Below are 23,127 nucleotides of genomic sequence, written 5' to 3'. Positions count from 1 at the left end.
CAGATGATTACTTATTAGATGGAAAGAACACATACTAAAATCAAGCCAAGGAAGAGACATGTAAGGCAGGGTCTCTGAGGGTTCCAGACACGGAGCTTTCATCGCCCCTCCCCCTGAGGCCAGGGGTCACTATGTGGCAATACCAAAGCCAAAGCCAAACGCACTGCCATCCCGTCAACGCTGACTCATAGAGACACCAAAGGACTGGCTAGAAATGCCTCTGTGAGTTTCTGAGATTGTAAACGGTGACAATATGGATGGAATATTTCCAGCCAAGGAAACTCATTGTTCAAAGTTTTATTGGGATTCCGTTACATCGGCCTGATGGGTTGATTGCCCACATGGTTGATCTCAGCCTCCAGATCAGTTGACAAAAAGTAGCTCACAGCCCCCATCCTAAATCACAGGGTAGCTCTTTCTGGTTCAGCCAGCCCTTCAACTCTGAGATCATGGAATATGGCCAACCCTCTTCCCTTAAAGCGAAGTCACTCCTGTCAAGCATGATCTTGCCCACTTCCCAGAATCCAAGGACAAAGGCCAGATCTCCCTTTGGGCAATGTCAAATCCTGTACTACATACTGGACAAGGAGATTTCCCCCTCAGAATAGAAGATATCTCAATAGAATCTGGAAAGCAATGGAAAAGTACCTTCAAAACAGTTTATGATTTTCCTTGTTTAAACAATTTTATTGGCACAGAATCTGCATATCATATAATTCAATAGCTTAATCATATCCAGAAGCATATGATCATGACCACAATCAATTTTGGAACATTGTCTTTCTTATATTCACTGTTTAGCTAACCATGTCGCCCAACCTCCCCTGCCATGCCCTCAAGAAATCATTAATCCAGCTACCATCACTATATATTTACCTATCCTGGATTTCATAGACAGAAAAACATCTTTAATAGTTTACTATAAACAAACAAAAAACAATAACAACATAAAACAGGAAAACTTCACCTGAAATGAAGGTAGAATTTTAAGGGAAAATTATTTCAGCTTGAAATTCTATATCTAGTCACACCATCAAGAAAGATGCAAAACATTTATTTTCTTGACATTTGATGTTAGCTTCATGGGAGTGCTATAACAAAGTACTACAAACAGAATGCCTTAAATGTCAAAAATGCATTGTCTCACAATAATCCTGGGGCTAGAAAAAATAAACGAGGATTCTGACAGGGTCAGTTCCTTCTGAAGGCTCGGCGGGAGCATAGTTTCAGTGCTGGGGTCAACCAGCTATCCTGGCTTCTGTATCTTTCCTATATCAGCCTCCCTCTTTATCTTGGTCTCTCTCTTCCTTTTCATAAAAAATAAGACCATCCCCATTACTATCTGTACATCTTCTCACTCCAGTTGGGCTACGCTTCCTATTGCTTCCCGTGTTTCTCTCCTCTCAGAGCAGCTCTCCATTCCTCTGTAAAATCCAAATTTGACCCACTCACCAAGCCCCAGTTCGAGCCCCCACCCCCTGCATGGAGTCTTAGGAGCCACTCCCGCCACAGTGATGGCCACCTTCTGGCCTCGCCTGGTCCTTCTAATCCGAATGGTGAACTTTGCCACTTGTCTCCATTTTGCCTTGCATTCCTAGTTGTCACTGACACAATCACGACTCAGGGTGACCTACCCCATGTGTGTCAAAGTAGAGCTGCACGTCATCAGGGCTGCAAGGCGGTGATGCTGTGCAAATAGACTGCCAGATCTTTGATCTCAGAGGCCTGGGTGGGTTCCAACTGCCAGCCTTTTGATTAGCAATTGAGGAGCTAGCTCATTACAACACCCGGGGTTCCTATCCTGTATTCTTCACACAACAGCGCAACATCTGATTGGGTACTCTGCGTTCTCCAACAAGAATGACAAGGTACCTTACCCCTGTTGGCAATCACCGCTGCTCAGCTCGCAGGTGCTCAAAAAACACGATGCTTTTGCTAAGCAGGATCATCCAATGATGGATTCAGGTTTCTTTTCTTCCTTTTTTTATTAAACATTATTTTATTGGGGTTTGTACAACTCTTATCACAATGCATCTATCTATCCATTGTGTCAAGCACATTTGTACATTTGTGGCCCTCATCATTCTCAAAACATTCGCTTTCTACTTGAGACCTTGTTATCAGTTCCTCATTTTTGCCCTCCCTCCCTTCCCCTCCTTCCTTCAAGAACCCTAGATAATTTATTAATTTTTTTTCATGCCTTACACTGTCCGACGTCTCCCTTCACCCACTTTTCTGTTGTCCGTCTCCCAGGGAGAGGGTTATATGTAAATCATTGTGATTGGTTCCCCTTTTTCCCCCACCATCCCCTTCTCCTCCTGGTATCACTACTCTCATTAGTAGTCCTGAGGGGTTTATCTGCCCTGGATTTCCTGTTTCTAGTTCTTATCTGTACCAGTGTACATCCTCTGATCTCGCCATTTGCAAGGTAGAATTGGGATTATGATTGTGTGGGGGAGGAAGCATTTAGGAACTAGAGGAAAGTTGTATGTTTCATCGTTGCTACACTGCACCCTGACTGGCTTGTCTTCTCCCCGCGACCCTTCCATAAGGGGATGTCCAGTTGCCTACAGATGGTCAGGTGTTTTTTTCATGACATCAAACTAGCAAGATATTTTGAGGTTTCATTCCTAAGAGAATCACTTTACAATCTCTCTCACATAATCATGGAAATTGTAACAAAGCAGGGGTAAGCATGCCTCTATGACCTAGGCCCCTTTGCCTATTCTGACCCCAACCATTCCTCCCACACCACGTCACTTCGGCTGGGTTTGATCATTTCTTACAGTGGCCGCACAGAACTCATGGACAATAGTCACAGATAAAGGGGGTTATTTTAGGGACGTTAATAGGTTACCACAGGCAGGATCAGCAAACTGAGGATGCAGCCATTGGTCCACAGCAACACCTCTCCTCAGCCATCAGCCAAGTCTCTCTCTGGTCCTCAGTGTCTCAGCCATGTGCACCCTTGACTTTTGCTTCCATGGGTCAAGAAGTCAGCCCACCTGTGGTTTTGCCCCACAGTTCCATAGTCTCAGACCAATTGAGAAGAGGGTCTCAGTGCTGCTCTTCTGAGTCTCCCTGCCACAGTCTCGGGGGCATCTGATCTTGGCAGCATCTGCCACTTCAGAGATCTTGGACGGGCTTTCCCAAATGGTCCTGCATCTATCTGTGTCCCCAATGGCTCTTGGATTGTGAGCACTGGCTTTGATGGAGGTGTGGGCTCTTTTAGCTGATCTTATCTGCAAGGAAAATGAAGGATGGCTCCTTAAGTCACCAGTAGCCTAAAGAAACTCACAAGGAAAAGGATGAGACGTTCACGGCCTCTACTACAGTCAGGTTAATCCCAACCTACTCCTGTCCCACAGTGTAGCAGAGAACACCCTCTAAAATGGGGATCGTAGTCACTGGCATCGAGTCTAGAGCTATAATCCATCACGAGAATCACTCTGGCTAGAAGGACTATATTAATGGACCATATCTCAGATAGAATCACGTGCTTATGGTTCCAAAAATCTCCTTGCGAGGACAACAATAGCTGGAGGCTCACTTCATTCCATTACGTGATGAGGAATGGCTGTTTGCAAACCCAATGCAGACCACGATCAGAATCAAATCAGTCTAGGAAGGGAAAACGGAAAGCAGATTGTGACATACTTTATGGCAAGTGTCCCTCTCTGTTATTAATTAAGTGGTGATACATGCCAATTCCTGCCACGTCTCACTCTACTTTCCTCAATACTGTTTCCACAGAACCAAGCTTTAACCGGAGAGACAGGAATGAGGAGCCTTTCCGTTCTGCTCTTGCTCTTTATCGGACTCTCTTCTCCGTTCCCAACAGACCAAGGGTTGGCTAATGAAGAAAGCATGCTACTGGCTCAGGTACCGTCTCCATAATTCTATCAACAAACTATCAATGACATTCACTTTATCAATTGTTGATTGTCTTGGGGTCTCAAAAAGGTAGCAAAAAAATTCCTTTCAAAGAGTACCAAATTTCCTTGTAAAAAGTTGCTTTTCCTTTTCCGGGGTCTAGGGACCGGGCAGTGTGGTGTTCTATTGCACACGGGGTCTGTTATGTGTAAGTTCTGCTGTACACAGGGTCACTGTGCGTCAGAACCAAATTGTTGGCACCGAGCAGCAACAAGGGCCTGGAGGATCCGTGTGTGGTCCAGGGTGGAGGTGGGACTATGGAGAAGGCAGGGTTTGCTCCAACTCTGGGTTAATGAGAGGAGGAAAGAGATGCCCTTAAAAGAAATGGAGATAAAAAGAGGACCTGATGCAAAGGGCTTAAGTGGAGAGCAAATGCTTTGAGAATGATTGGGGCAGGGAATGTGCAGATGTGCTTTATACAATTGATGTATGTATATGTATGGATTGTGATAAGAGTTGTATGAGCCCCTAATAAAATGTAAAAAAAGAAAAGAGGAGAAAAAAAAAGAAAATGATTAGGACAAAGAATGTACAGATGTGCTTTATACAATTGATGCATGTATATGTGTGGATTGTGATAAGAGTTGTATGAGCCCCTAATAAAATGTTTTAAAAAAAAGAAATGGAGATATCTATAACAGTACTTTGAACGTGTAGACCTTCTCTCTAATCTGGAGCAGTATGAGCAGCTCCTTAGGAAAAAGATTTGTCATCTGCTCTCATCAATGTTACACCCTAGAAACCCCTATATGCCCATTCTATTTTTTCACACAGGGTCTCTGTGAATTTAAATCCATTTGATGGCACTTAAAAGCTATATATATATATATATATATATATATATATATATATATATATATATATATATATATATATATATATATATATATATATATATATATATATGAAACAGGTAAGCATGCCACAACCATTCCTCCCACACCACGTCGCTTCGGCTGGGTTTGATCATTTCTTGCAGTGGCCACGCAGAACTCATGGACAATAGTCACAGATAAAGGGACGTTAATAGGTTACCAGAAGACAGAATCAGCAAACTGAGGATGCAACCATTAGTCCACAGCAACATCTCTCCTCAGCCATCAGCCAAGTCTCTGGTCCTCTGGTATATATATATACCAGAGGTATATATATTCCATAGCTTTGGAGATTTCCTCAAAAACCACCAGAGTTAATTTGTCAATTTAAATCACTAATTAAATAGGCTAACCAGGTACAGGAGAAATTCATGACCATTTTCATGAATGCATTTTGACCAAAATTGCATGATTAAATTTAACTCAAGATTTGCTAAATCAAACTGTTATTATTTTTGTATCCAGCTGTCTGCCTAGGACTAAACATTTGTTTTCTTGACAAGCTCCTGTTATCTGGGTAGGTGATAGCTACATGCTAAACAACCAGAATGGTAACTTCTCTCTCTGGTTAAGTTTGGTTGGGAAAGAAATGCACTTGAAGGAAAGGAATTTTGACCCAGCTGCCTTTTGTTTGAAATGAGTACAACTTATTTGTTACAAAGATATAATAAGAGAATTTATTGAAAGGGTTTTATAGGAACTCTCCCAAACCTCTGAAAAGTTTTGATAAGCAAGGTGTCTCAGGGAAATGAGATGAATCTGCACACCCTCCTGAGACGTCTGATTAAAGCTGGGTAAACTCCCCCCAGCGAGTTTTCTGATGCTACCTGATTGCTAGTAAACTATGATTTTGAATCCTTATAATTAACCCTGGAATCAATTACTGTAACACTTTATTTATCCAAATAGAAGCTTCTTCCTGACCCTTGACCCATCCTACTTGGGACCTCAAGCAAAAATTCGCCAAACAAATGACTGTATTCCAATGCCGTTGTCTCATCATCTGTATCCATCTATGTGAGAAAATATTTTTTAATCGTTTTATTAGGGGCTCATACAACTCTTATCATGAGAAAATCTTAAAGTCATCCATCTCCCTTGTGAAGACTGATGTCTTCCTATGTACAAGGCATGATTCTTCCTCTGAATAAGTTCTCTTTAATTCCATTTTTATGGTGGAGTGGATTCCTCTCTACAAGGGTTTCGAGACTAGTCCAATCTACCAAAAGTGGCCGCCTTTCTTTTGTGCACCAAGGAAGCATGGGCTGATACGGTATGTCTGCGGCCCATCTTCCCAGCCCGTCAGTTCTCACAGTCTGCGCACCTCAGAGCCCTGGTGGAGAGGTGAGCCCCTCTCACCATTAAACACCCACTAATCTGGAGCGGGTCCTGAGCATTCATTCAGTTGCTGTATCATTTCTGTTCCAAATCGTGAGCATTGTGTCTAGGCCTGCTAACTGTGGTGGGGCTGGTTCCACCCCCTCCCCTTCTCTTCCTCAAAGAAACACGGTATTGGCTTTCCCGTCGGGACTTGCTTACAAGTGCTCTTTGGTCAAACAGAGAAAGTCACTCTGAAAGCACCTTCCAGCCCTGATACTGGGACCCCACATGGCCTTCCTGATAAGCATGGAGGACCTCTATTCTGGGTTACCTTCATCCAAAACGTCTGGAAAAGGCCACCCTTCTGTATAGTCTGACTTTGGTAAAAGATCAGTTCAGAGAAACCAATTTATTCTGCTGTATAGTTGTCGCTTTTGTTTTTCCCAGACTGGTTAATTTATGTAACTTAAAAAATGTTTAAGTGCTTATGTGTTTTGTTGCCACCACCCCCAAAAAAAGTGTGACGAAGTTAATTTTTTAGCATAAAGCAACCTTTTAAGTTTGTTTAGTATTTCAAAATTCTATAAACAACTTGCTTTGAGATTAACTAGCTAATTCTAAAACTTGTTCAAATAAAAAAAAACTCAGACTCACTGCAGTTGATGCCAACTCACAGTGACTCTATAGGGCAGAGTAGAACTTCCCTTTGGGGTCTGTAAGACTAAAAATCTTTATGGGAGGAGAAAGCCTCCTCTTTCTCCTGCAGCACGGCTGATGGTTTCAGACTGCTAGCTTTCCATTAGCAGCCACTGCGTAACCGACTGCCCCACCGAGGCATAAAGTTCATTCAGTCTAACAACCATGTATGTATTTTATATAGTTCAACTTAAAAGTAGTTTCCAAAATATAGTAGCCCTCGTGGCATAGTGGTTACGGATTGGGCTCCTAAGCTCAAGGTCAGTAGTTCAAACCCACCAGCTCCTCCTCAAGAAGAAGATGGACTTGCCTGGTCCTGCAAGGACTTGCAGCCTGGGGACTCCTGTGTAGGGCCGCCACGAAGCAGAACCAACTGGATGGATGGCAGTGGGTTTTGAATCAATACTCAGCTACAAGTTGTAAATAAACTCTGACAATAAACCTGTCCCGCCATTTTGTTTACGTATGCCCTCACTTCAAATTCGTATGAGGGACACAAAAGACATGTCTGGTGATAAAGTGTTTCATGTGATGAAAGACGTTTGGGGTATGTCGGGAACTTTGGGCCACACCAAGCACATATGTATTCTCACCTGCGGCACTTCTTTAGACAGCCTGCTTGGTTTTCAATGGGATTTTTAGCACAGTTGATTGTGTTGTTGTTGTTGTTGTTGTTAGGTGCCATCGAGTCAGTTCCATCCCACGGTGAGCCTGTGTGCCACAGGATGAAACAGCACCTGGTCCTGTGCCATCCTCACAATGTTTTTTTTCTTTCTATTTTTGATCCCATTGTTGCAGCCACAACATCTCATCAAGAGCCTTCCTCTTTTTCGCTGCCCCTCCACTTTACCACATATAATGGCCTTCTCTGTTCGCTCCTGATAACAGATTATTATACACCTTCCTATAAGCCATTTCCTAGCAAAATTCTATCCACAGCAAATGCCACACTTGCAGTAAAAAGAAAACAAAATGAAAATCCCCAAGAGTAAAGTGATTATGGACCGCAGATGAGGTCCTGATATTAGCATGATATTTGGCAAAATATTAGCCTGCCACTACAAACATGCTCCTAAATTAAAAAGAAAACATAACTAGTAAACAAAAGCTACAAATTTAACAAAAATCCCCCTTTATGAAAAAGGCAACATTAAAACTGTTGTTATTCCTGAGAACTTGCAAATTCCTGCCACAAAACAAAGCACTTGAGGGGGAAGATGCTGATAACCATATTAAGGAAATGTCTGTAGGGGCATTTTTAGAAATCTGGAGATCAAATGGTCAGTGTTCTGCCTGCTTAGCATATATCACCCTCCAACTCCACCTAAAAAATATCCTTTTTCCACCAGGCCAACAGAGGAATGCTAAAGAGATTCTATCCAATAAACACTTGCTAATGCTTATAAACATGATTTACAGGTATTTGTATAGATGTATTATTTGCAAGTATTCACATTGAATTAAAACATTTCCTTGTCAAAAGCCACAGGAACGTATTTTCCCAAGTAGTGAGCCTGAGCTTCCCTCTTCAGGAACAAGGGGGGCCTTTTAGTAGGCGATGTATTGCATTTTCCTTACTTTCCCAAATTCCCATTGCTCTGATCACCTGCAATTTTCTGGACTGTGGAGAGGATGCGCAAGATTATAAAAACTAAACACAACTCACATCCTTTATGAGAATGGTGTCATATCCAGTCGCCCAGGAGAAGCCATCTCCATTGTAACCCAGCCCACTTGTGACATCAACCGAAAATGAACCAAACCAAGGACTGCATTACACCGTGTGTGCTTCCCAAGCTCTGTGGATTCGTGTGAGGACATTTTAGTTGAAGTCATCAGCTCTGGCTTTGGTAGGCTGAGGTCTTCCTGTGTCCAAATGTAATCATTCTAATTGTGGAATTAGAATTAGATTTCTTCCTCGACATACATTTTCAGAAATTCAATATGGCGGCATGGGCTCATCCCCACAACAAACTTATTATTGTAAATTGGACAAAGTTGTTAATTGGATTAACAACTGTGTTTTCTAGCATGTGTTCTTACTTAAACGCCAAATTGAAGGGAGCAGCAAAAATATGTAAAGGGTACACAGTGAGTATCATCATTTCAGATGTAGAAACTTGATTCTCCTGTGTGGAGGTTTGGAGTTGTGTGTGTGGCGTAGTTTGGCTAATTCTGATCACACATAGTTCAGCGATACTTGGACCCTGAAAGAACAAGGAACCTTTCCTTCCTCTTTACTTCCCTTTTTTCTTTTTCTTTTTCCTCCCTCGCTCCTTCCTGTCCCTCACTCCTTACTTCCTCCTTACCTCCTTAGCACCAAAGAGGGTGTCAGGTCGTTTTGTCTTCTCAGAGATTTCAGCTTTGCTCTCCTGTGGTCTGTGCCTTTTTTGTCTTTTTGATCAGGCATACCTCAACCAGTTCTACTCTCTTGAAATAGAAGGGAGTCATCTTGCAAAAAACAAGGACAGGAGTCTCCTAGCTGGCAAAATCCGAGAGATGCAAGCTTTTTTTGGATTGGCAGTGACTGGAAAGCTGGACTCCAATGCTCTTGAGCTCATGAAGAAACCCAGGTGTGGGGTGCCCGACGTCGGCCAATATGGCTACACACTCCCTGGGTGGAGAAAACACAACCTTACCTACAGGTAATGCTTCTGCCAACTTACAAACCAAAGCCAAAGCTAGACAAGCTAAAAGAGGTGCCGTCAAGTCAACGCTGCACCATGGGAGCCCGGGGGTATCCGAGTACCTCTGTGCCCCAGAGGATTTCAGACGGCTGGCTTGAGAGTTACTGTTTCAGAAAACTGCAGGGACCACTGGTTTACTGGTCTACACTAGCCTAGAAGATTGCTATGAGGTGGGGTTGACTCCATGGTAGTGAGTTGCTGGGTGGTTGTAGAGCATTTCCTGTGTGTGTGAGACGCTTCGTGGATTTTATTTATTCCAACCTTTCGACTGACTACTGTCCCCACTGCCTTAAACACAGGGAAGCTCTAGCCGAGGATAGTTGGTGCTCTGACTCAATAGATAAATGCTAGTGTGTGCCTCTTCTGCATAAATTCGGGTTCAGACCCTGCCATCTAACTTTAGATGGTTGAAGGTCATCAGTGACATGTGCTCAAGACGAAATGGGAAGGCCTTGGAGCACAGCCAAATCATGTGAGAAATGTGGGTGAGTTGGAGCTGTCAACCCTCAGGTGGCTTCTGGAGTGAACACTGAGATGCCCCAGGCATCTCAGGAAACAGGAAGCCAGCTTGTGGGCAGACCCAAACCGACTGCTATTAAGAGGAAGCAGATACAGAGAGAGGTGAAATGTAGGCCTGATCCAAGGTGAAGGGGCTTCCAGAAATCATGCACCCACTCATTCACTCCACAGTCTCCTTCCCTAAAGAGTCTTTCTCCATCTTCGTGCGCCTTAAGAGTTGAAATAAAAATAGGGCACGTCAAAAGAAGGAAAATCTGTTGTCCATCCCCCTGGTGAGGGAGTTATAGATGGGTTATTGTGATCGGTTTCCCTTTTCTCCCCCACCTTCCCCTTCCCCTCCTGGTATGGTTACTCTCAATATAGGTCCTGAGAAGTTTGTCTGTCCTGTATTTCCTGTGTTTCCAACTCTTATCTGTACCCTGGTCTAGCCAGGTTTATAAGGTAGAATTAGGGTCATGATGGTAGAGGGGAGGAAGCATTAAAGAACCAGAGGAAAGCTGTATGTTTCATCCTTGCTACACTGCACCCTGACTGGCTCATTTCCTCCCCGTGACCCTTCTGTAAGGGGATGTCCAATTGCCTACAGATGGGCTTTGCATTTCCTCTCCACACTCTCCCCTCCCCCACCCCAATTCACATTGACATGATTTTTTGTTCTGGGTCTTTGATGTCTGATGCCATCAACACCTTGTGGTCCCACAGGCTGCTATTCTTCTTCCATGTGGGCTTTGTTGCTTCTCAGTTAGATGGTCGCTTGTTTATCTTCAAGCCTCTAAGACCCCAGATGCTATATCTTTGACAGCCGGGCACCATCAGCTTTCTTCACCACATTTGCTGAAAAAATAATAATTTATTAATTACCAAGGGCTTATAAGGGAGGGAGGGGGAAAATGAGGAACTGGTGCCAGGACTCAAGTGAAAAGAGGGCTTTTGGTGGTTGCTGATGGCAGCGGGTGTGAAGATGTGCTTGACACAGTGGATGTGTGTGTGGATTGTGATGGGAGTTGTACAAGCCCCCAATAAAATGATTTGTTATATTAAAAATACTGATAATAATGAAAGGAAAATCACTTTTCTGAACAACTTTTGAACTCTTGAGAATCTTAATATATGATATACGTTCAAGACTGATATCCACAAGTCATTCTAGAAAAAGCATCTCAACTCTATCAAATGCTTTATAATGCATTCATATACACAGCAAATACATATATGACGTAAGCCTCCTCCTACTGAAGGGGCAATCTTAATCAATTATTGAATCGCTTTGACTCTCATTCATTAAAATGTCTACCGATAGATGAGATGACTAAATTATATAGCATATGCAAAGAACCTTTATTTAAATATGAAACTGCTATACCAATGCAACCAATAGGAGTCCTAGTGGTGCAGGGAGTAAGGTGTGACCAAAAAAGCCAGCGGTTCAATCTCTCTAACTGTTCTGCAGTCTGCTTCCACAGAAACATTCGGCCGTGGAAGCGCTAGGGAGCAGATCTACTCTGTCCTATGGGGTGGCTTTGAGTCAAAGCTACTTGACTTCATGGCCCAGGGTTAGGTTTTTTCAAATACAGATGTAAGACAATAGCATCATTGCAAGGTTACTGCACTATAGGATCGATAAACCTGAAGAAACTGTCTTTTCCTAGTATGTGTAATATATGCATGGATAACCCCCAATTCGTGTGTTTTCATGAATTGTTCAGAATAATGAACTACACTCCGGCGATGGCACGAGCTGATGTGGAGGAGGCTATCCAAAAAGCACTGGAACTCTGGAGCAAGGTGACGCCACTGGTCTTTACCAAGATTTCCAAAGGGATCGCAGACATCATGATTGCCTTTAGGACCCGAGGTAAAGTTTTCTACAGGGAAGAAAAGGTCTAATTATTTCTCTCAACGAGTTTGAAGTGGCTGATTGCCGCCCCCCATGAATTGTGTCTTAGTCCATGGCTGGTGCCCTCGCCATTTTGACGGCCCCTTGGGAGTCCTGGGCCATGCGTTTCCTCCTGGCCTCGGTCTGGGTGGAGACACACACTTTGATGAAGATGAAAACTGGACCAAGGATGGCGAAGGTAAGCCCGATTTCTCTTAGGAACACATTTTATTGTTCTGAAATGCAATATGAGGTAAGCATTTTCACACCTAAGGAGCAATCTCAATCAATCGTTTAACTTCTTTGACCCTCATTAAAGTATTTTCTAGGTACATGAGAGAATTAAATGATAATCATATGTAAAGGTACTTTCCTTAAATAGTAAAATGCCATAAACACGTAATAAGAACCCTAGTGGTATGGTGTGTTCCATGTGAGGCAGTTTTTGGTTTTCTTATGTAATTACTTTATTGGGGCTCATACAACTCTTATCACAATCCATACATGCATCAATTGTGTAAAGCACATTTGTTATCTTCATTCTCAAAACATTTGCTCTCCACTTAAGCCCCTGGCATCAGCTCCTCAATTTTCCCCCTTCCTCCACACTCCCCCCTCCCTCATGAATGCTTGATAATTTATACATTATTATTTTGTCATATCTTGCCCTGTCTGACGTCTGCCTTCACTGACTTTTCTGTTGTCCGTCCCCCAGGGAGGAGGTTATAGGTAGATCCCTGTCTTCGGTTCCCCCTTTCCACTCCACCCTCCCTCCACCCTCCCGGTGTGTTAGGCAGTTCTAAGCCATCCTATGGAGTCATTGTGCATCAGCCTTGACCTGGGAGCAGGTAGTTTGTTGTTTCGCGTGTGACGTGAGGAGGGAAAGAAGAAACACAGGAGGAGATCGTTTTGTGTTAGGGATTTCAGGCTGGTGTGTAAATTCAGTTCATAAAGGAGCCTATTAAAGAATGAAATTCTTTTCTAACTCTTGCCCCTCTGCCAAGTAATTAGATCCTAATCTTAATGTTTGACTTACTCTTTCTGAGCAAGTTTGTTTCTTTTTTTCCTCTTAATGGACTTTCCTGGTGGTGCTGTGGGTTAGGCACTGCTCACCACAAGGTCAGTAGTTCAAGCCCACTAGCCAGCTCTGTGAGAGCAAGAGAAGGCTGTCTGCTCCAGGAAAGATTTACAGTCTTGGAAACCCTATATAAGATCACTGTGAGTCAGAATCCACTTGATGGCAGTCTTTGTTTTTTCAACTTTGCTCATTACTTTACAAACAAGACTCCAAAGCATTATTACAGTAACTGTGTACATCAAACAAGGTGACAGGTTCAGTGGGGTTTGGGGGTCTTCCCAAACACTCCTTTTCTTCTCTTATTGACAGCAGCTATCTTGAGTCTGGGTTCTCATTTCCAGAATTCCAAGAAAGCAGAAGTTCTACCTTTGACTCATCTTTCTCTCGCAGAACTGGCTAGTGGGTTTGAACTGCCAACCTTGCAGTTAGCAATGCCTAAGCCAACTCGCCACCAGAACAGTTCATTACGAGAAATAAAATACACCAACTTGCTGTGAAAGAGTAGGTCAATAATTAGATTAGGATCTAATTACTTGGAGCAAGAGTTAATAAAGGAGTTCATGCTTTTAAAGAGATCCTTCCTGAACGGACTTCATACACCGTCCTGAAAGACACAGCTGAGGGCTGCTGGGAAATTCCAGGATGTTTTTGTTGTTGATATAGTTGTTTTATTTTGGTTTTAGTTTTATGGTTTCTAGAAAATTGAAAACCTACAGCTCAAAAGAGCTCCCAGGCACTCACTGCTCTCAGTGTATGAGGCACTTGTTCCTCCAAGAGCCAGGAAGCAAGGAAAGAGAAAAAAGGTAGCCACCGACCGGGTTTTAGGCACTACGAGTAATCTGGATGGGTTGCTCTCATTGTGTCGGAGTTGGCGTCACAAGGAGACATGGGGATGAAGGATGTAGGACAATGTAGTCATCCAAATCACTGAGGAGCTGATTGGATGATTTCTCTTGTATATATTCTGCTAAGTCATGTCCCAATATTTCTTTGGATTTGACCTTAAGGTCATGAGGATGTACCCTATCAGGAAGTTATAAGAGATACCTTGATGCTTAGCAAGGTGCTTGGCCAAGTTTTGCTTTCATATCCAGCAACAGGTCTCAAAGAGTTCACTCTCCTTTGATCATTATAAGCGGTATGGCAATTAAGCCCTCAGCTGCTAACTGAGCAGCTAGTGGTCCAAATCTACCCAGTGGCTCTGTGGGGAAAATACCAGGAAACTTATTCCTGTTGAGAAGGGCAGTTCTACTTTGCCTACATGACATCTCTCTGAGCAGAAAATTAACTTGATAGCCCCTAACAACAAAACCAAGACCAACATTCACTGCCACCGAGCCAATGTTGACATATGGTGCCCCTGTAGGACAGGGTAGAACTGCCCCTGTGGGTTTCTGAGACTGTAACTCTTTACGGGACTAGGAAGTTCCGCCTCTATCCTGTGGAGCTGCTGCTGGTTTTGAACTGCTGATCCTCATTCCGTCATCACTTGCTGTAGCTAGGGTCTATCAAACTAGTTCGGGCTCAGAGTGAGCCTACGCACAACAGAAGAGACCAATGACTGATCCTACATGCTCCTGACAAGCACTGTTATTTTAAGTCCCATTGTTGGAGTCACTCTGTCAAGCCAACAACTTGATGATCTTTCTCTTCTCTGCTCACCCTTGAACTTTACCAAGCCTGGTAAAGGCTCCTTTTCCAAGCCTGGTCGCCTGTGATAACACGTCCAAAGTATGTGAGCTGAAATCTCGCACCATCCTCACTCTCGAAGAACATTCTCATTTTACTTGTTTTAAAACAGATTTGTTTGTTCTTCTGGCAGTTCATAATATTTTTTCTATGCTTCACCTCACCTGGCTATCTGCTCTGATCCAAAGAGGAAGTTCTGATTTATATGTAGAAGGAGAATGCTAGGCACATAAAAAAGCAATTCCAAGCTTTGTGGCAAGACTTCCAGTATGGGTAAGCACTGGGTACTCAAGTCATGTGAAGAAGGTACAACGGGCTACTTTGTACGAACCTCACTGCCATCAAGTCGATCCTGGCTTATAGCCACCCTGTGGGACAGAGTTAAACCACCCCTGTGGGTTTCTTAGACTTTAAATCTTTACAGGAGTAGAAAGCCTCATCTTTTTTCTGAGGACCAACTGGTGGTTTCAAACTGCTTACCCAGCAGTTAGCAGCAGCCTCATTCATAACCCACTACGCACTGAGCTGCTAAATGCAAGGTCAATGGCTCCAACCCACCAGCTGTTCCTCAGGAGAACCATCAGGCTGCCTGCTCCCTGAAAGACTCTAAAAAGGTAGGGGCTAATTCTGGGAAGGCAATGTGATGGTATTTGGACTATCCTATAGTTAGTGGGGAATATCTGAAGCAGAGAGCAACCTGATCCTGTATAATATAGTCTAGCAACGACCCAAGTAGGCAACTATTTATTTTAATGTTTTTCGTTTGAAGACACCTGGTTCCAACCATTTGCTTAACCTGGGACATAGTTCACCACACTGTAGCTAATACCAGCTATTAGCTTTGGAATTTTTCTTAGATAAATGGTGTTGCTGTTATTGCTGTTGTTGAATACCACTGAGTCATAATTCAAGTGCATTAATTCTTCAGTTTACCTTTAGTCAATGTCCAACTTTCACATGCGTGTGAATGAGGTGATTGAAAATAACATGGATCAGGTGCACCTTATTCCTCAAAGTGATGGTCTTGCTTTTCTTTTCTTTTTAAAATCATTTTAGACAACTCTTATCACAATCCATACATCCATTCATTGTGTCAAGCACATTTGTTGCCTTCATCATTCTCAAAACATTTTCTTTCTACTTTAGCCCTTGGTATTAGCTCCTCATTTTTCCCTCCCTAACTGACCCCCCTCTTTCACAAACCCTTGATAATTTATAAATTATTATTATTTTGTATTGTAAAGAGGTCTTGTGCAGAAGATTTAAATGATGCTACTTGACTGCTGCTTCCATGAACCTTGATTTTGGATCAGAGCAAGATGAAATCTATGACAACTTTAATCTTTTCTCCATTCATCATGATTCTACCTATTGGTTCAGTTGGGAGGATTTGGGTCTTCTTTACATTAAGTTGTGATCTATACTGAAGGCTGCAATCCTTGATCTTCATCAGCAAGTGCTTCAAGTCCTCCTCACTGCCAGCAAGTAAGGTTGTGTCATCTGCACATCCACAGGATGTTAATAAGACCTCCTCCAGATCTCACTCCACACTGTTCTTCCTAAAATCCAGAGTCTCTGGAGATTTGGTCGGCATACAGAGTGAATGGGGCCTTGCTCGGCATACACGGGAAGAGCATGCCTGGACCCTGATGTAGTTCTTTCCTGACTTGAAACCATGCAGTATCCCCTTGTTCTGTTTACACAACTTCCTCTTGATCCAGGTACAGGTTCCGCATGAGCAATATGCAGCATTCCGGGGGTCCCATTGTTTGGTATGACCCACACAGTCAGATGCCTTTGCATAGGCAATAACACACAAGGGAACTCTTGCTGATAGTCTCTGTTTTCAGCCAAGATACCAGGTGGTACATACCTTCTACACATCACCCCTTGTCTGCACAGCAAGTATGTTCTCCGTTTCCCTTCGTGATTTCCTAATCTCGCTGCACCCTCTCCGTTTGATTGACTCATGCACTTTGTTTTTCCTATTTTGTGTTGAGGCGTCAACTTGTTTCTTGTGGCTGCTCATGAATTTGGCCATTCACTGGGCCTCTCTCACTCCAGTGACCAAAGAGCATTGATGTTCCCAAACTATGTCTCGATGGATCCCAGTAAATACCCACTCTCTCAGGACGATATCAGTGGAATTCAGTCCATCTATGGTGAGCAAAGTCATAAATCTGGCTGTCTGTGAACTAAAGATAAAGCTTTGCAAGAAGGAAGTTAAGAAAAATTTCTTCTTGAAATAATGTCGTGAAGAAAGAATTCACTTGGGTAAGATCCTTCCGTGGCATGTTTTCTTAATTCACTCTGGTATTTTTTTAATCAAAGGAGGTTTGCCTAAGGCAACTGCAAAGCCACAGGAAACCGCGTTGCCCCGTGCCTGTGATCCGGACTTGACTTTTGATGCTATCACCACTTTCCGCAGAGAAATAATGTTCTTTAAAGGCAGGTAAACCCAGCCCCTTAACACTTCATCTTCCTGCAAATATCTTTTTTTTCTTTTCAAAGAACTCAGAGTAAAAGGGGGAGTCAACAGGGCTGGTGAGAATGTGTGCCTTTTACCTTTTCATTTTATACCTTGTCCTACTGGTCAAATGCTATATTATGAGTGTCTACTTTTTAGCGATGTTAAAAAAATTTTTTTAATCATGCTTTTAAGCAATTTTTAAAATTGTCACTGGATAAGAAGTTGGAATCTACTTTATTGCCCAAATAATATATCAATCTCAATTTTGTTCTGGAACAAACTCAAGAGCCAATCTTTAAGTTTTCAGAAATTGTGCAAACCAGTGGATATTATATGGATAGTTTGAAACTGGTTGTGTTAGGCATGTTTACACCCAAAAAATTGGCAAAAAAAATAAACTCAAACCTTTTTACTTAACTCATCTAAAAAAAAAGTCAACACATTGCTGACAATTTGTCACATCTATAAAGAATTAGCTGTAATAGATCTCTTCTTTCACTATTTATAATTTCTTGGCTTACTCATGTATATTTCAGCATAGTAGGTTAGTTGTGTATGCCATGACTATATTTTCCTAGAAAATTATCAGGAGCTCCCCAATATGACAAATACATAGGCAACAAGGAAAGGACCTTTGGAAAGGCTTCCTTCACTCTGCAGGTAAAAGCCCTCCCCTTGCATTGGAACTGCTGTGCTCAGAACAGCAGAGGCTGATACCTCGACGACATCGACATCCAGGAGGGCTGATGGTATGGGGTAAACGGACTGCAGGGCTTCTCCCGGGTCATTCTTGGACTTGTAGAGACTTGTGGGCAGCCAGCGGAGGACTGCTAAAGGAGTATTTTGGCACCCCAAAGCTATCATTTCTTACTCCAGCAGACAGCAGCGTCAAACTGTTCTGCTTAGAACAACTATGCCTTTGAGTTTCATTGCTTTGGCAAACACAGGCCATCAGTACAAATAAGTACTCAGTACAAATAAATACTTCCGTGAATTGTTTGCCAATTTAAGAACCCAAGAAAGGGAGAACAAAGGCATCCTTTGACCTTGATAATCTAAAGAGCAGAACTCAAAACCTCCCAAATTTGTTGCAGGAAGTCAATTATTATTGTCAATATTATTGTCAATAAATTATTTGATGAAAATGCCAATTGATTAGATAACAAGCAAACCTAAGATTGCAATGAGCTCATTGACTTATCTATAGATAGACCTACAGGCTATGCGTGTAAACTGTTTTCTCTTTATCACAGATACCTCTGGAGGATTTATTATGATATTACCGATGTTGAATTTGAATTAATTGCGTCACTCTGGCCATCTCTACCAGAAAATATTCAAGCTGCATATGAGAACCCTAAAGATAAGATTCTGGTTTTCAAAGGTAACGTTGGCGCATTATGATTTCTCTTCTGTCCTGAGATGCCAGTACTGGCCACTGGATATTTTGGTACAAATAATATAGTCTTCATTAGTGAGCCAAATGGACAGGGTTTCAATCAGCACCTTAGGGTCCTGTCATAGAGAGAAACAACCTAAGGATTCTCCGTGGCTGTGAAAATAAATACCATCCCAATTTCGCAGAGCTAAAAGAAACAAGTGTCACAAATAGTCTTTATTCAGCTAAGTAAAGGTAATCCATTCTTCTTTTTTATGGTCCCTTTTGACTAGAATTGCTAGACTTGGCAAATAAAAATACAGACTACTTGGAATTTCAGATAAATAACACATTGTTTTTCAATTTAAATCTATCACATGCAGTAGCTCATAGATGTACACTAATTGCAAACAGTATTCATTGTTTATCTGAAATCCCAAACTAACTGGGTATCCAGTATTTAATGTAGATATCCTACTTTTTACACGGACTTCATCAAGCCACTTGCTTTTGAGAACACTTGGAGACTGAATTTTAGCAGACTCTGCCCCAAATTTAGGAGAACATACTTCATAGTTTCAACAAAGTTAATGACCTAAAAGCAATCGTGGCAAATGCCCCAGTTGGTAAGAGCAGGCACACTGCAAATGACAGGTATGTAGTATTTGTATCCTATCAATGTACAGATAGCAGAGAAAGTGGCAGAAATAAATGGGGACTTAAAATTATTAAATTTCTAAGCATTGCAGCAACAAGGAACAAGGCTTATTTATTTTCAAACTTCTTAAGACCCTTCTTTCTCCTTTTAGGGAATAAAACATAATATAATCACCTTTTTCTTCCTAGATGATAATTTCTGGATGATCAGAGGATATGCTATTTTACCGGATTATCCCAAATCCATCCACACCCTTGGCTTTCCAAGAAATGTGAAGAAAATTGATGCAGCCGTCTGTGACCAAAACACAAGAAAAACCTATTTCTTTGTGGGTATTTGGTACTGGAGGTAAATTTACAGAGAACTAACTCTTGGACTTTGTAGAAAAAAAAATAAATACCCACATAGCATCCTATTGACACAGGTAAAATTAAAACTAACCTGCAGTTCTCATAATGCGAACTACATAAAGGGAAATCTCTAATAGATGACATTTACAACCTTCCTCCCCCCGCCCCACCCCCCAAAAAAAAGGCTTTTGTGAGTCCAAGTACCTTCCTACAACGTAAAATAAATGAGAAAGCTGGTGATGCCAACCAAATTGCCAATGACATAAACAGTCAAAATCTTTGCAAGCTGCAAGCTGGTCCAGCCCTCCCTTAACAAGTCCTGATGTGGCTTTCATGGCCGATTGCTTTGAGACACTGTAAATCATCCAACCAAGTAGCCTCTCGGCCATGTAGGTGAGGTTGGTGTTTGTGTCGGGAGGTGTCATTGAGTGGGTTCATTCCCATAGTGACCCTTTGCACAAAAGAACAAAACACTGCCTGGTCCTCTGCCATCCTCCCGATAGTTTCTACACTTGAGCCCACTCTGTCAATCCATCTCACTAGATGTCTTCCTCTTTAGTGAACCAATCTGTTTTCTTCTCTGAGGCCTACAAATCTCTGCTTGATTCCAAGCGAGGTAGTAGAAGGTAAGCTCCCCCCAACAAAGACCTGGTGGAAACCTTTCAAATCCATTTATGCAGGTATGATGAGCTGACCCAAACCATGGACAAGGGGTACCCTCGGAGGGTGGTAAAACACTTTCCAGGAATTGGTCTCCGAGTTGATGCTGCTTTCCAATACAAAGGTAAGCACTAGCTAGCTGGACACAGGGAGACGATTGAGTATGAAAGAAGACAGTGCAAAAATGTGAACGTTTCCATTTTAATGTAATTTTACTACTCTTAAGAAATAATAATATTGACCAATATGCATTATAACAAGCTGAGTCATTAAGTCCTGAATTATAACATTCTCTCAGTTATACTATTTCCATATACTATTTATCTATAGAAAAAGTACCTTGCAAGGGGCTTAAGTGGAGAGCAAATGCCTTGAGAATGATTGGGGCAGGGAATGTATGGATGTGCTTTATACAATTGATGTATGTATATGTATGGATTGTGGTAAGAGTTGTATGAGTTCCTAATAAAATGTAAAAGAAGAAAAGAGAAAAAAATGATTAGGGCAAAGACTGTACAGATGTGCTTTATCCAATTGATGTATGTATATATATGAACTGTGAAAAGAATTGTATGAGCCCCAATAAATTGTTAAAATTTTAAAAAAAAGAAAAGAAAAGAAAAAGTACCCTAAGTATTTTTACTTATCAGAGTCAAGGTACCCCCCAAAAGATATCTCCCTTAAAAGTTCTATGTGTGAAAAGTGACTAAGCACATACATGAATTAAACAAGTTGTGCTGTCCTCAAGAGTGTCTGAGGTAGTAGAATTGTGGATGAGAATCTATTAAGAATCTTTCATTTTAAAAGAATCATGGACAATTCTAATGCACATAATCCAGGTACCTTATCTTTAAGACACTGACCTACATCAGCGAGTAATCAGGAGTCTAAAGGCACAAACTTTCATTGTAATTAAATCTAACACAGGATCTCAAAATTTAAATGCATTCTTATTTATTTCATAAAATACGAATGTAAGGGCAAAGACCAAAGTTAGAGGACCTTCTCCCCATCAATGAGGCCCTTTGTTGAGCCTTACTTTAAGAATCTCTGTCATTCTCTTTCTAGAAAAGTACAAGTCCCTTAGCAACTCAATCTTCACACCTTGGCTTTCTTTCCAGACAAACAAAAGCAATAGATGAATACCTGCCTTCAGGCCTATGTCTTTGAACCTCTCTCCATCGGGGTGACCTCTGACAACAGCAACTCAGAAGGTGTGAAAAGACACCTGGGGGCTTCACAACTGGGGAGAGGGCACTGTGAATGGTGGCGGTGGCACAAGTCAAAGATCAAATCGGTGTCCATTGAATCAGTTAAATTGAACTTGGAGAACTTGCTGAGTTGGCTTATGCTCTGCTGTGCACATTCTCAACAACACCAAGTATAATAAATGAGAAAAAGGACAAATCAACCCCTAACCTCTGAAGCAGTTCTGCTCTTGCCACATGGGATCATGAGTCAAAATGGAATCGCTAGCAGTGGGTTCAAGTGGTTAACTAGGTGACTCATATATTAGCTACCATGTGGAGATGCTTGAGAACACTTTGAAAACAGAATACCTGGTTGCTCAAAACAATTGAAATAAAATAATAGGGTCGTCCACATAACAGTCGTAAAGGAAGAGATATTTACATAATGACACTGATATTTTTACTCTCCATCATCATTTTCCTCTGTCTTCACAAGTTAAGAATGTATGGAATCTAATCATGATCCTTTCTCTTTAGGATTCTTCTATTTCTCCCGTGGATCAAAGCAATCTGAGTATGATCCTAAAACAAAGAATATCACCCGGAGGATGAAAACCAATACCTGGTTTCAGTGTAAAGAGCCATTGAACGCATATGATTTGCGCATCAAGAAGGAAATTGTCTATTCAGGAACAGTGGCAGTGTCTGATCATAAAAGTCTCAGCTTAGTCATTTTCATTATTGTTCATCTGCTGAAAAAGATATACAACTATTGATAAATTCACAACTCTGAAATAAATCACAAGAGGAATTTTCATCTGAATTCTGCCTCAAAGGAGATGAGAACTATCCTTTAATCTTAAATTCCCAGTCATAGTTCTATATTTCTTATCAAATAAAGATTCTACAGCCATTTTGAATGGCCGAGTTCTTTTAACAGAAAACTATCTCTATACAAAATCTTTCACTGTGCATTAAGCCTATTTCATGTTTTTGTAGATTTGGAGAATAATAGTGTATTTTATGTGTAACAGCTAAATACTGAAAACCTTTATTAAACCAATCATTGCACTTTATTTTTTCAGTTAAATTTTATTCCAATGTGCTGCTGTTAAGCACTGGATAAAAATCCAGAAACCCTCACAACTTCCTACAGCCGCTTTCTCCTACCTTCCCCTTGAGTTTCAGGGTAGAGCTCCAAACAAGTTCATATCAGTTCCATCTCTTGCTGCAAATGTGCATTCCCACCTCAGATATACGGAATCAGAATCTCCATTTTAAACAATATCCCCCCCCATCCTGTTAATACTAAGGAATGTCAAGAAAAAAGGTTTGCTACAAAAATCATAGATACTTCCATTAAACAAAAGTAGAAACATGGGAAGCTATTGTTTCTTAACAGAACCTCCAGCCAGATCTAGCCATTCTGAAACCTTCCCCTAGAATTCTGTGCTCTGCGATTGATACCACTTCCAAGCAGCCATTGTGGTACACCACGGGAGTCAAATCCCACTCCTTTGAAATGGTCTTTGAGTCTGGGGCACAGAAAGAAGTGAGAGAGGGCCAGATCAAGGCTGTCGAGTGGGTGGAAAGAGGTTTCATCTGAGACTTTATGGAAATCTTACAGTACAAGTCTTGTTACCCTCAAAGAATGAACAGGTGCAAAAGGAAAATCCCTCCGTGCTACTTTCCTGACATTTTTGTCACCCATGCTGTTCTCAGTTTTCCAGAAACTCCTTGTGATCATC

General features: G+C 41.7%; 1 protein-coding gene across 1 annotated transcript; it reads left to right on the top strand.

Annotated features, from left to right (window-relative positions):
* Window positions 1-3,780: 3,780 nt before the first annotated feature.
* MMP27 (matrix metallopeptidase 27) lies at window positions 3,781-22,155 on the top strand. The gene is made up of 10 exons (XM_075548728.1): window positions 3,781-3,882; window positions 9,231-9,469; window positions 11,737-11,885; window positions 11,977-12,105; window positions 16,674-16,835; window positions 17,005-17,125; window positions 18,397-18,527; window positions 19,368-19,527; window positions 20,210-20,313; window positions 21,917-22,155. The coding sequence occupies exons 1-10, from the start codon at window positions 3,781-3,783 to the stop codon at window positions 22,153-22,155; spliced, it is 1,536 nt and encodes a 511-aa protein (XP_075404843.1).
* The last annotated feature ends 972 nt before the right edge of the window (window positions 22,156-23,127 follow it).

Source organism: Tenrec ecaudatus, chromosome 4 (genome assembly GCF_050624435.1).
Source record: "Tenrec ecaudatus isolate mTenEca1 chromosome 4, mTenEca1.hap1, whole genome shotgun sequence".
Classification (NCBI taxonomy): Eukaryota; Metazoa; Chordata; class Mammalia; order Afrosoricida; family Tenrecidae; genus Tenrec; species Tenrec ecaudatus.
This window is presented reverse-complemented; position numbering and strand designations above follow the sequence as displayed.